The sequence below is a fragment of the Lissotriton vulgaris genome, chromosome 5 (genome assembly GCF_964263255.1).
Source record: "Lissotriton vulgaris chromosome 5, aLisVul1.2, whole genome shotgun sequence".
NCBI classification, from domain to species: Eukaryota; Metazoa; Chordata; class Amphibia; order Caudata; family Salamandridae; genus Lissotriton; species Lissotriton vulgaris.
In genome coordinates this window covers 1,229,945,674-1,229,960,036 of record NC_141693.1, presented here as the reverse complement: position 1 = coordinate 1,229,960,036, position 14,363 = coordinate 1,229,945,674, and the positions used below count along the sequence as shown (strand labels likewise).

At 43.6% G+C, this 14,363-nt stretch overlaps 1 protein-coding gene across 1 annotated transcript in view; it reads left to right on the top strand.

Moving 5' to 3' along the window:
• The window catches only part of LOC147712370 (fish-egg lectin-like), a 134,464-nt gene that overhangs the window by 68,750 nt on the left and 51,351 nt on the right, over window positions 1-14,363 (top strand). The window contains exon 2 of the mRNA XM_086923069.1: window positions 5,773-6,012. Within this exon, the coding sequence (XP_086779195.1) occupies window positions 5,773-6,012 (240 nt within the window). The remainder of the gene's footprint in view (window positions 1-5,772; window positions 6,013-14,363) is intronic.

Sequence of the window (14,363 nt, the reverse complement as noted above, 5' to 3'; positions counted from 1 at the left end):
TATTAACATAATATTAATTAAAAATATACAATATTTTTACTGTTGTATAGCAAGAGATTAAACTATTACCACTCCTGCAACTGCAACAGTAGGGTAAACGTTGGATAGCGTAGGGGTAAAAATTACTATTCCCACTCCAGAGAGTGCAACTGTAGGGAAAGCGTTGGATAGCGTAGGGGTAAAAATTACTATTCCGACTTCAGAGAGTGCAACAGTAGGGAAAGCGTGGGAAAGTGTAGGGGTAAAAATTACTATTCCCACTCCAGAGAGTGCAACAGTAGGGAAAGCGTAGGGGCAAAAAATACTATTCCCTCTCCAGAGAGTGCAACAGTAGGGAGAGCGTTGGATAGCGTAGGGGTAAAAATGACTATTCCAACTCCAGAGGGTGCAACAGTAAATGAAGCGTTGGATAGCGTAGGGATAAAAATTAATATACCCACTCTAGTGAGTTTAACAGTAGGGAAAGTAAACATTTAATGTATTATACAAATAAATTAAATATCAATACCAATAAAAAAGTTAATTAAACTAAATTACAAATTTAAAATTATGTAATAATTAATCAAATAAAAATACAAATAAATATTAGTTATTAAAATTAATTTCCTATGAATACAAATTAATTAACAATTAAAAATTAATTAACAATTAAAAATTAATTAATTACAAATGAATAATTAATTAACAATTAATTCAAAATAAATACCAATAAATAAATTATCATACTTAATTAATTACAATTAAATTACTTCCCACCCTATTCCGCTATAAACCCACAACCCACTACAGAAAATAAATTAATTAAATTAACATAATTATCAATTAACCAATTAATAAAAATTAATTACCAAATAAAAATTTATTAATTATGAATTAAAAATCAATTAACAATTAATGCTAAAAGAATACCAATATATACATTAACAGATTTAATAAATTACTTCCCACCCTATTCCCCTATAAACCCACAATCCGCTACGGAAAATAAATTAATACAATTAACATAATTATCAATTAATCAATTACGAAAAATTAATTAACAATTAAAAAATAATTACCAATTAAAAATTAATAAATGAACAATTAATAATTACTTAACAATTAATTCAAAATAAATACCAATAAATAAATTAACAGATTTAATTAATTACAATTAAATTACTTCCCACCCTATTCCCCTATAAACCCACAACCCGCTACAGAATTAAAGTACACAAAAATTAAAAAACATAAAAAATACACTTAAAAAAATCGATATTATTAAAAATTCTATATATCTTAATTACTATATTATATACTTCGATATTTTAACTTTCTATATTTTAAAAATCGATATTAAATTACACACCTTCAAACCGATATTTTTCACCTCCATATTCTGTCCATTCGATATTTTGTCCATTCTATATTTTTACTTCGATATTTGTGCCATTCTATATTTTTGAATCAATATTATGTCTGTATGCCACGACTTACATTGTGAAGTCATTAGCAGCTAAGCTCTCAAGTGTTCATAAGTAGCTCATCCAGTCCATGTTTGTTTGCTTTGAGTTCATAGACTTGTAGTTCTGAATTTACAATGATATGTACAAGACTACCAGACACAAAATGCCAAAAAAATCTTAACTGGAAGAACTACTCGTAAGACCTGAGAAACCGCGGTGCCTGCCGCTTTGTTTATGCAAATGTGGGGGGGTACCACAGGTACTCCCCCTGTGCAGCCCCCACCCCTCCTTCACTCTGGGGGCCCGCAGGGGGCCCCAGACTGAAGACCGCATGCCTTTCCGTGGCGGCATTGCCGGCACGGAAAGGCATTGAAAAATGCCCATTGTAATATGGCTGGCGGTGTCTGATAGACACCGCCACCATATTATTCCTTTTCTGCCCCGGCCGCAAGGCGACCGGGGCGGAACAGCGGCGGACGATCTTTCCGTCCGCTGAGGTCCCCCGCCATACTAATATGGCGGGGGGGAAAACGAGTGAGGATGTCGGGCGGATTGCCCCTGCCAGGCTGGCGGTGGCTACCGCCAGCCTGGTGGGGGCCATCCGCCCGGCATCCTAATCGGCCCCATAGTGTCTTGAACTGAACCCTTTGCTCCACTGGCCACCAATGGAGTTTGGGTAAAAATTTTGACACAGAACAGGACTTGGGGAGTGCCAAAGGAATACGGGCTGCTGCATTCTGTATTCTCTGCAAACGAGTCGAGTGCTGGACTTATTGGCGCCTAAATAAAGAGAGTTGCCATATTTCAATCTAGGTAAGATTGTTGCCTGCACAATGGTCTGACAAATTTTAGAATCAAAGAAGATAAGTAGGGGTTTTAGTCCTCGCAGGATCCCAAAACAGGTCCCTGCTACTGACTTTGATTGGGTATCAAAGGAGAGACCACTGTCAAACCACAAACCGAGATTCTTAACTGCCTCTTTCGGTGAGGGCGCTGGTTTTAGTTGATCTGGCCAATATTGCTCAGACCACATATCCTGGTCCCTCCCAAACATCAGAATATCAGACTTACTGGCATTCAGCTGTAAATAATTTGAAGCTATCCATCCACAATCACCATCAAGTCCTCCTTACATTTCACAAGGTTGTTGTTACATTTCTTTGAAAAGGCAATAACCAATTGGGTGTCGTCGGCGTACAAGACCATTGACAACCCTCTGCTTTTAGCCACCACAGCTAGAGGTTGAACATATATATATTAAAAAGTAAGGGGCTCAAAAATGAGCCCTGAGGCACCCCCTGTTGCAAGGCATAAACCTGAGAGCAAAAACGAGGCACCAGGACCTGGAAAGATCTGCTCTCCAAAAAAGAACGCAGCCAGGACAAGGCCGATCCCCTAATTCCTATTTCCTGGAGGCGATTTAAAAGTATCACGTGGGAGACAGTGTTGAAAGTGGCACTTAAGTCCAAAAGAACCAAGGCCGCAGAGTTTCTGACATCAAGGTTACCACGGATTTCTTCGGTCACTGCCAACAGAGCTGATTCGGTAGTGTGGCGGGCCCTGAAACCATTTTGCGAGGAGTCTAGAATATAATTTCTCTCGATAAACTCAGAAAGGATGGTATTTACGTGAGATTCTACCATCTTGGCAAGAAAGGGCAGCTGAGAAATAGGACGGTAGTTACCCAGCTCCGCTGGGTCCAGGGACGGTTTCTTCAGAAGGGGTATGACTTTGGTGTGTTTCCACGCAGTTGGTACCGACGCAGTGGTTAGAGATAAATTTATCAAATCCCTGTTCACTGGCGCAATAATAGGGTCATACTGACGAAAATGAGCAGGTGTCAAAGGATCGGCTGGAGAGACTAATTTAAATTTCAGACAAAGGGACTAAAAATCAGAGAGGGACAGTAAAGGAAAAGACGCGAGAACACTGATCCCAGTGGATCCAGTGTTCCCGTGCCTTTCCATCGGAACCGTGTGCATCCTCAATGTCAGGTGGTAACTGGGGCTTAAGACTGGACAATACATCCAAAAAGTGATTGGTGTCTAGCTTATGCCAGGGACGTTTTAAGACTGGTGTGGGGCAGTTCAAAACTGGTCCTCCTAGCCACCGCAAGGAGAACGAAATAAGAAAATGGTCTGTCCAGGCCATGGGGATTGGTGAAACAAACTTTAAGGACCTGCAACATGTGTGCTCTTAGGAACACATTGGGCCAGCTGACAGGCCTCTAAATCAGCCAGAAAACAGGTAATCTCCGAGTTGCCAACATTATCAAGATGTAAATTAAGGTCGCCTAAGATCGTACAATTTGCTGCTTTACTCGCGAAGAGAGTGACTTTATTCAGCAATTCTTCCCTGAATATTTCAGACGGCCCTGGAGGTCGATAAATAAGAAAACCAGTTATAGTAAGGTTGTGATTTAACGTTATTTTAAAAATGGGGAACTTTCACAGTCTGGGATATCCTCCTTAATAAAACTGCATTATATGTCTCCTTAAAAATGACTGCAATGCCATCCCCTCTGCTTCCTGATCTATTAACTTGATTCATAGTAAAACCTTGTGGGAGAGCCAGCCAGGACTCCGCAGTAGATTCCTGCGTAAGCCACGTCTCCGTTAAGAATTGTACATCTGGAGTCTCATCCAATAATAGGTCAAATATCTCGCCGTGGTGCTTTTCAAGCGACCGACAGTTGAGACTAAGAAACTTAAACTCAGGAAGGCCAGAAGGGAGAGGCTCTAATTCACCTACTTGAAATTGGAAATGGCAATGCTGGCACTTAAAGGAATCAGCCGGGAGAGCCCGGTTCAAAAACGGGCATTTTATGTCCAACTACAAAAGCTTGGTGCGAGAATACCTGCTCAAACCAAAATGTACCCATTGCAAATTGAGGTAGGTTGCAAGAAATATCATAAAACTGTTCCTTGGAGCCAGGGGCGCAATGGTGGGGGATCTGGAAACCGTACTCAGCATGAGAGAAAAAGAGAAAACTCCTTTCAAAATATCTAGAATTAAACATTCTCCGCTTCGAGGCAGAAATCTAGGTCGACAACCAAATTCAAGTTAATTTATTTAATTCAAACATTAATATACACCAATCAAAGCATTATGGTGTAGAAATACAAAGTAAACAGAATGAAGTTGAATCTCCGGAAGCGATTAAGGCGGTACAACAAGAAGAAAACAACTAATTAGATCACTGAAACATACGTTATCAAAAGACAAAAATGCACTTTGGATTCCATCAAGTTACAGTTAGAAGCCCTACAAATCTCCAATTATCCTTACAGCACCTCAAATAGGATTCCTGGCAAAGGTGGTGAAGAAAGGTGTCAGCCGTTAGAGCCTTCCTAAGAAGTAACTCCAACCAGAGTCAAGTAGCCTGTAGCCTCTAACATTAGGATGAGGTCCATACCTCAAGGAGCCCTAAAGTACAGTGTCAGCTGTCCCTAACTGCAACACAACATAAGCAATCTCTGAATTAAAGCACCTCCCATCGTGCCACTAGTAAATTTCCATTTCCAGCACCCTACAGCTACCTTTCTCTCCCACCATGTTCACACGCTCAGATATTTCGTATGTCCTTGGTGCCATCTCCTTCTCCCTTGAGAACAAGTCCTCCATTCGTTATCGCATTTCTTCTACACAGGCCTCTCTATCTACTAGGATAATAATTCTTTCCCACAACAAATGAGGCCTTGCCCACCTTCAGTGGGAACACAAGAAACATGCAACATTCCATAACACAAGCAAAAATCGATTTCAAACGTTAGATGGAAAATACATTGGGAAAGCATTTTAGGCCTACAGTTAGGCTAAATTAAAATGCACAGGTTACATTAAGTGCGTGCTTCTAAAGGTAGGTAAACTATCCATTCAACAATTATAAACGGCAAGTCTAGTAAACATTAGTGTCATGAGCATTAAATGTAAACAAATTGGCATAACAAGTTAAAGGTTATTCCCTCAGTTAAATGTTAAGGCACAATCCTGTCAGTTACAATTCTAACGGACACATGTGATGTGAATCATGAGAATACTCAAAACATTGTGTATGTTTCTTTTTCTTCCCATACTTCAGTCACACAGAATATATGTGAGTGCAGACTAACAGTGATTATAACTCACTCCTAATGTTACTTAAAAAATAAGGACCCAACATACTCTCCTCCAATGGTCATCCTTGTAACTTCCTTGAACATTGAACTGACTAAAATACGTTTCACAAAAAATCCAGGGTAAATTAAATTAAATGTAAAAATGTTCCAATAAAATCACCAGCATTGACCTTGTATAAAACGACTGTCTCTTGAAATCTCAACTTTAGGTCAGACTGTTCAACTGGACTGTGATCGGGTTTCCGGATCACTGAAGCAAATCGATGCCGGCAACGGGCAGGTGTTCGGAGTGAATGCAAACGACAACATTTACACCCTCTACAGTAGCGGATGGACGCAGATCCCCGGTTCTCTCAAGCATGTCACAGTGGGGGCTGCTGGAGTCTGGGGCGTGAACAGAAACAACAACATCTACAAACTAGTGGGCGGAGCCTGGGCTTCGACTGATGGTAGGTGTAAGTCAATGTTACTGCTTGTGAATGAATAAATAATGTGGGTGAGTGCCTCGTACATCCCTGAAACCTGAAAAGCCTCAACGAACTTCCTTACATGAAGGAGAGGGTGCAGAGAGTAGTAAGAAAAGGTAAGTTTAGCCTGACCTTTTATGCAAAAAGGTTCTGAAACATTATTATTGAAGGCAGTGAGAACTGAGCAGAAAGGAGAGAATAGTATGAGCACAGTTTGTAGTTCCTAATGCAAGGCTCCTTGTTTGAGCAACAATACATTCTAAATATTGGTGTATACCCTTTGTCTTATGCTCGGTTACGGATGTCACAAAATTATCAGTATTACCTGCGAAGACACAAGTATGTTAGTAATTATGCAGTAATTTTGTCCATTGGGCCAAAGGGGTGCAGCACAGACGACAAATGAGCTCTATATGTGTGAAAAAGGCCGCTTTATTGAAGACAGGTGCACATCACAAAAGTAAACCTAAGCCTTTACCTTATGAAACTAAGCCTCACTATACATTCATTCACCTACTTTCACTTCCTCCCCTAATGTTACACCCCTTTTGCATAATTTTCTTGCAACTGTTTAACTCCTACTCTTTCTGTAACTGTTGACCTTTAACTCCTGTAACCTTTACCTGCTTCTATTATCATCCATCTATCTTGGGGCCAGATGTATCAATTTGCGATTCGCTATTAAGCAATGCCTTCCCATTCATTCGTATGGGCCTAAAGGCCCATAGGAATGAATGGGAAGACATTTGCAATTTGCGATTACCAAATTGGTAATCGGAAATTGCAAATGCAAGAACAAGGTTGATAGGGGGCCAAAAGGTCACCATGATGCACAGTCAAAAAAGGTAAGTGTGCACATGTGGCGCACATACATGCTCTAGGGGCATGTGTCTGCGCCACATGGCATGTAGAAAAATGCAAAAATTTGCATTTTTCCAGGAATTTGCAAATTACAACCAACTTCAAGTTGGTGGTAATTTGCGATTCCTTATAGCAAGGTCACAATTTTTAACTGCTTCCTGCATTGAATTTAGGGATTCGCAATTTGCGATTCCCTAAATGCATTTGCAAAATAGGTAATCGCAAACATTGTGATTCCCTATTTTGCGAGTGGCTTTTGGGATGATACATCCCGAAAGGCTTTTTACCATTTGCAAACGGGCTGATTCTGTGAATCGGCTCATTTGCGACCGGTAAAAGGCTTGATACATAAGTATCTTATATCTTAACTTCTCATCTGTTGCGTACTCCCGGTGTAACTTGCTCACAACCTAATCTTAACCTGTAACCATGTAAAAAGTAGCTTCCAACCGCCACTCAGAAAAGTCCTTCTTTTTCGCTCATACTTTTCTGACCCTCCCCATCTCTGCAGAGCTGTTGTACCTTCTTTGGTTCAGGGTCTTATCCAATGCTAGCTTCACTTGTATTAAATAAAGCTCCATTCTGAAGCAAGACAAATGAACCCCACCGCCTCTAAAAAAAAAGCCCACCTCATACTTCAAATTCGGGTGTCCTACCCTGCCAAAACCCTTGTCCCTATTGAATACTCGCATGTCTCTGTTGATTTCTTTTGCCTCGCTTTACCAATGCTGGAAGGCCTTGCTGCCCCCCTCCATTGCCTCCTAGGAATAAATTCCTTCCACATGATGAAACATCCGACCACTGTTAGGTCCCTCTTCATCTGTTTGATCAAACCTAAACCCTTACATACCACCTCATCATTTTCCCCTAAATGTAATATTAACACATTCGGACAAGTGTGATGCTTCAACAATTTGTTCAGACATTCAAACAATGCTCGCCAATGCCTCCGACTTTTTCCGTGCCAAGAGATCTTAAACAAAGATTTGTCAAGCACGAGATTCAGACCTTGCCCCTTCTGGATTTCGCACCTTTCAGCCCATTTCATGAAAGAGTGTCCTAAGACCAGAATAGACAATTCTGATTTTTATCAATACCCTTGTGTCCGCAACGGAACAAACTGGCGAAAGTAGTCCGACGCCCCACGCCCCAACTGCATTATCCTGTCCCTGCCCCAACCTTGTTTAGCTGCTCCGTAGCGACCCTGATCATGAATGAGTGTGTTCCATATTCTCGTGGGGCTTCCCCCAGCTTTGCCAGCACCTTTTGCATGACCCAAAGTAACTGACCAGGCCTCCCCATCTCCTCATTATCTTGACATAAACACCACCCCATTGCTGTAACCCCTGGTTTTGCTCAGCTTAATTCCTCACTGGACTAGGCACAAGCCTGCACTTAGCAACGCTATCTTCCCCTTACATGTTTGGTCTCTCTTAGATTATCTCCATCTCAACTCTGCACTACCTAATTCCCCTTCTCCTACCCCCCACTTTAGTCCAATACAACCCTGGCACTCCTTTTCTTCCCAATAGCTCTAACACCCTAAATGCCCCAAAGAACATCCACAACATCAATGTGGAGAAAAATACTGCCTCCCCATTCCCTCTGCATATCTCTGCAGTTCTCCATTCATGCTACCTAACAGTTCCCCTGAAATTAGCCTCCTGACTGATACCCTGATACCTGCTTCATTTGCCAATCATTCTATCATACGTCTGCCCAGTTCACCTGCCTATGGAGCATAATCCCAGAAACAGCTTGCCCATAAAGGCAATCCCTGCCAACTTCCCTGTAATTGTAATCCTGGATAACCCCTTTTCAATCAATTGCAGGATAAATTGCACAACATCTTCTTCCTGGCCCAAACCTCTGATCTCTTTTTAGCTTCACTGTCTAGAAACTCCTGCCAGACCTGTCTGTATGAATTTCTTGTGGGTTCCGCGAGACCCTACCACCAACTGCAGCGTTCTTTTTCGCCTACGGCCCACATTCCCCCCGGCACTGTTGTCTTGACCTTGTCTGCCTCCGTAGCCAGCCCATGGAGCCTCTTCCACTGTGAACAAGACAAAGCATCCACAATGTCATTGTTCACCCCTGGCACGTGGCTGGCCTTAAACACTATATCATGTCTCAAACCTGCAGCAGGTTAAGTACCTGTTTGTCCCAGGCTGAATGTTTGTTCACCACGTTTACCACTGCCATGTTGTCCACCCGGAAAATGACCTCCCTATGTGCCAGTTCCTTCCCCAGAGGTTGACAGATACAACTAGAGGAAATAATTCTAGGAATGCAATTATCCTGCCCCCATGCTTCCAGTGCCACGGTCACTCTTCTGCACACCACCTTCCCTGGCAGTATAATTCAAAACCGCTGACCCCGGCGTTGTCGAAGTATATTTGAACGTCCCATTCCCATTCTTTGTGGGCTGTCATTAGCATGCCATTGAAATCTTCTAAAAACTTGCATAGGTCTTCTTTAGGACCTGCTGACAAACGCATGTGGTGGTGTGTCTCCTACAAAATGTCCTCTCTGTTCTTACTACTCTGCACATAAAGTTCAGATGTCCTAACAGTACCTGTACCTCCCTGTCACTTTTGGTTTTGCCAACATGCCATCTAGCAACATTTGCATGAGCAACTCAGGGAGACGTGCTCCATTGCTACTGAATCAAATTCAATCGCAGAAATGACAACACCGTGCTAGGACCTTGTGTCTTCTCTGGCACTAGGGGCACTCCTACTGCACCCAGGAGTACTTGAAACCTTTGTCAACTTAGGTTGACAGTCCATTGAACCAAGTTGTCCCACCAGGAAGAAGTCATCAAGGTAGTGTGTCACCGTATCCTTGCCTGTTTGCCACCTAACCAGTCATGAAGGGGCTTCAATGACGTCAGTCTGTGCAAGGTATGCTTGATCGTCTCATAGATCATACAACAGACTAGGCACAATCGCGTTACTGGGACCGCCCTCCGCATACACTATGTGATTCCCACCTACCTTCTTCCTACCCCTGGCCTCATCCTCTCCTATTTCGCCCTCTTCCAGGCTCCTTTCACCGTAATCCAACTGCGTCGGGTCCTCTCCCACTTCCAATGACTCTCTATGCACCTCCTCCAGTGCCTCCGCACTTTCTTGCCCTTTCTGCATTACTTTTTGTTACCTCCCGCCTGATACTAGAGGGCTAGAGTACGTACTCCTGGATGATGCCTTTTCTCTTGTTGCCCTGTCATCCTTCCTGTTGCCCCGGAGACCACATTTTGCCATCCAGGTTGGAGCTCTGCTGAGGCCACCGAAGACCTTCGTGTGGCAGATTCGTAACTGTCCCTTATCAGTATTGGGCTGGCCGCCCTAGACAGAAACTGGTCCCAGGAGGCTTGTTTCCAGTCCAGGGAGGATCTGGCTTGGCAGTTCGGGCTGGACTTGCTCCATGAGGCACAGGGTCAAAATTGATTTGCATATGGCTGAGTCCAAACTGGGGTGGAGTGGTGAGCAAAAGAACTATGCATTAAACCCAGATCTTTGTGAATAGGGATGAATGTTTGAATTGTTCAGCATTCCATCTATCATGTGTTCCTTTTGTATTTACTGCCGTAAGTGAGAAGGGTATGCCCAGACGTGAGTCCCGTGTTCACTGTGTCACTGGATTTAAGCAGACCTGGCTGTTTTGGGGTGATGCTCTGAAAATGGTCCCTGGATGCTTGTGTCTAGTCCAGGTATGACCTGGCTTGGCAGTTCGGGCTGGACTGTTCCCATGAGGCACAGTATCAAGACTGATTTGTATATGGCTGACTCCAAACTGGGATGGCGTGGTGAGCAAAAAGAACGTTGGATTAAACCCAGGTCTTTGTGCCTGGGGGGGGGAACGTTTGCATTGTTCAGCATTCCATCCATCATTTGTTCTTTTTGCATTTGTCTCCCTAGACCTTGCCAACTCTTCCCCTCGGGGTCTGTCAGCCTCATATAACTCTCCTGAGTCTACTTGCCTGCGTACCTGATGCTCCTGAAATGCAAAAGTAGGGTCCAGCAAAGCTGGGGTTAGTATCCTTTCCTGGCTGCCCCCTCCCTTCTTCCGGTATCTATTGCCCGCAGCCTCCACTGACCTGCTCCCCTTCTAATGTTCTCTCCCTCCCCACTTGTTTACCTGTTGCTCTAATGCAGGGTTATAGTGCTCCCCCTGCCTCCAAACTCCCGCCGAATGACCCCCCTTCTTCACGCTAAACCCACACCTATATCTGCTCTCGGACTCGTACATACTTTGGCCAGAAGCTTTAATTCTCTGTCTTGCCCTTTCCCAGACCCCCTCGCTGCTCCTCTTCTTCACTCCATTCGAATATTGATGCCACTATTGCAGATGCTGGGCCCATCTTCTGACTTTGTTCTGTGACCTCCGCCATCCCTTCTTACCTCCCACATTCCAGGTTTTGTTTCTGGGGCCACCTCCTATTTCCACCCCCCTTCTTCCGAACATCTAGATCTAAGGGGTTAGGGATCTTTGTCCAGCCACCCTCCTAAATCCAATAAGATAGGGCCCCCGCTAAGGCATGCCATTTTGCTTGCACTGCCCTCTGCCTTCTTGCTGTGCCTTCCTCATGTCTTCCAGGCCCTTAGGTGGCCCAATGTTTACACCTGGGCCCCATACACTGTCCGGCCCTCTACACTGTCCCCTTTTACTCTGCTCACCCAACCCTCCCTGGCCTGTTCTCTTGTTCCCGGACCCCTCCCTTCCACCCTTCCTCTTCACACATTGCTCCAGAAATGCCCCTTGGCATTTCTTGCTCATTTTAAAGGAGTTCATGTCACTTGCGACCTCCATTTTATTTCTGTTTCCGGGCCCCACCCTTCACCCCTGTCCCAAGCAATCCTCCTTCCCAGCCCCTCAGGTTTCTTTATTCATTTGACAAAGGCAGCAACACTTGTGACCTCCTTTTGTTCCCCTATTCCCCCCGCATTGCCGACGAATGCTGTGCAGCGTTCCGCCCCCACTTCCCTCAAAAAATTGAAGAGCGGGATACCACATGGTGTCCCACCCCCTTTGACCTGGCTTCCTCTCACCAGGGGCTGCTCCATTGGTCTTGAGAGGCTCCTGCCACTTACCTGCGCCAGGTGTTGTAAGGCCTGCAGCGGTGAACACTTCCAAACCACTGCAGCCACACCACAGGCTGCCTGCTGCACCACACTGGCCGTCACCATCAATTCCGGTGTGAGTAAGTCCATGCACTATGCTTCTGCTAGCAGGATCATGGCCTCTTCAACTTGGAAATCCATCGCAACTCCAAACTATTGCAAACCACAAACCCTACAAAAAATGTCCTAATCCCAGCTAGTACCGGCTACTGTGTCGCCTCACTTAAATGGTGACACAGTACGTAAAATGGCAGATTAAATACTTGAGGTAACCAGCCCAAAAGAGCCGAATTGGGCATGGGCTGCACCACTGGCCCCGAAACCCAGGGAGTGCAGACCTCCCTGCAGTCTGCTGCCCACCCCGAAGACCCATTTGGACACCAGGTGGTAGCTCTAGGCTTCCATTCGATTAGTGTTGAAAATTCCCAATGCTGATCCTGGACATTGAAGATCCTGTCCCTACAAGATGATGTTAAAATAGTAAATAACCAGTTCCATAAAGCAGCACAAATTGCGCAAATACTATGTTGCCCGCTGCACCATTGTGATCTCCAGGATTGTCAGGAGTCAGCACATCACTTCCTGTGGCATCTAGCACACAGGAAGTTCAGGGGAACAAAGAATTTACTTTTGAGAACTGACTTGGATGGAGCACACATGGTGGAGGCTGGCTCACCAGCTGTAGGCCACTAATATATTTGGGAGATATTTGAAATTAGGAGTCTACTTTCCTGTGTGCTGCCTGCTTCATTCCTGCAACTGATACTATACACATGGGTGACATCACTGTATGTCCTATTTGTTGACAGCTTCAGAATTTATGGAACACCTTGTCTGTGCATTACATCATCATCAATAAAGCTTTATTCGACAATTTGTCATGAAAGCATAATCCATTACATAAAACACCCAATAAAACAGATACAAATGAGTAGTATCTCTCAATTATAAAACATCTGTATAAAAAGTTATGAAAACACCAGGACTAAAATCAGTTATTACTCATGAAATGCCAGCTCATAATGGCAATAGAAATGGACCAATACAATGTTATTCATTTAGGGGCCATGATCGTATATCAATTCATATATATATATACAAGTCTTTATAAGATTTAGAAATATATACACAATATACATTGATCATGATGCCACAATTGCTTTTGCTCTTATAATCCATGCCCAGCCTGAATACTTGGCTACGGGGATATTAAGTGGCAACCACGTTTTGGTGCGTATCAATCTTAAAGCCTCATCACATTTCTTTGTCCCCAGCGCTCGGCAAATGGGGGCCAGCCATATTCGCCTTGGAACTATATAGGCGGGGCAGGCATAAAGCAAATGAGCCAAAGACTCAGTGCTTTCATTGCAACTTGGGCAATGAGTATCCATTGATGCCTCCCACCCTGCAGAAAACAGTTTGACAGGTACCGTGCCTATTCTTAATTGAAACAAGAGCTTTCTATCTTGTTGCTTTGTAATAGCGTCCCAATAAGGTTCTAGTTTTAGACTGGTTTTGCCTTGAGGGATTGACTCGTCAGTGTCAAAGGGTCACTAATCATATATGTATTGGCATCCACCCATCCCCAATACATTTCCTTCATTTGCTCTCTTGACGGGAACCAGGCATTCTCAGGGTTCTCTCACAAGGCCACCAGACCAATATTTAACAAAAGCGATCTAACCTGCTGTAACCAAGAAATCTTTTTAAAGCGATCACAGCATATCAGAACTTTAAAGCCCTCAGCATAATGTGCCAGTTCCAGGGTCGTCCAGATTCTCCGCCAGCACAACAGGGGACGTAGTCTAGCGCCATCCGCTAATGCCTTCCTTTCTAGATTGTGGAGAAGGGGCTTTACCGGGTTGCTTTGTGGGAGGTTCACAATTTTTTTGAGGAAACTATTTTCCGCTACAGCCAGTTTAGACAGATTATTAAAGCCCCAGAGTTCTGCCCCATATGAGACTGCACTGACAACTTTCATGTTATAGATGGTCAGAGGGAATTCACTGGCTTGGTAAAAGATGCATTAAATTCAGATAATGTGGTACCCGCTAGCTGGAGATGTTTTAATGTGACCATGTCCAGATGCTTACCCCAATTCATGTTATCCTGAATAATAATGCCTAGGTATGTGAAATCTTTCACCTTCTCCAGGGGGCGCTTATTCAATAGCATTACTCCTCCTGAGGATCTTTGTGGGTTGTATGTCATGCATTTCGTTTTTGAGACCTTTATCTCAAGACCCCTCGTGTGACAAAATTCCTCAAAGAGTATTAGTGCTCGCTGTAAACCACTTTTTTTGCTATTAAGAGAGTATCATCGGCAAACATAAGAATTGAATTCTTATGC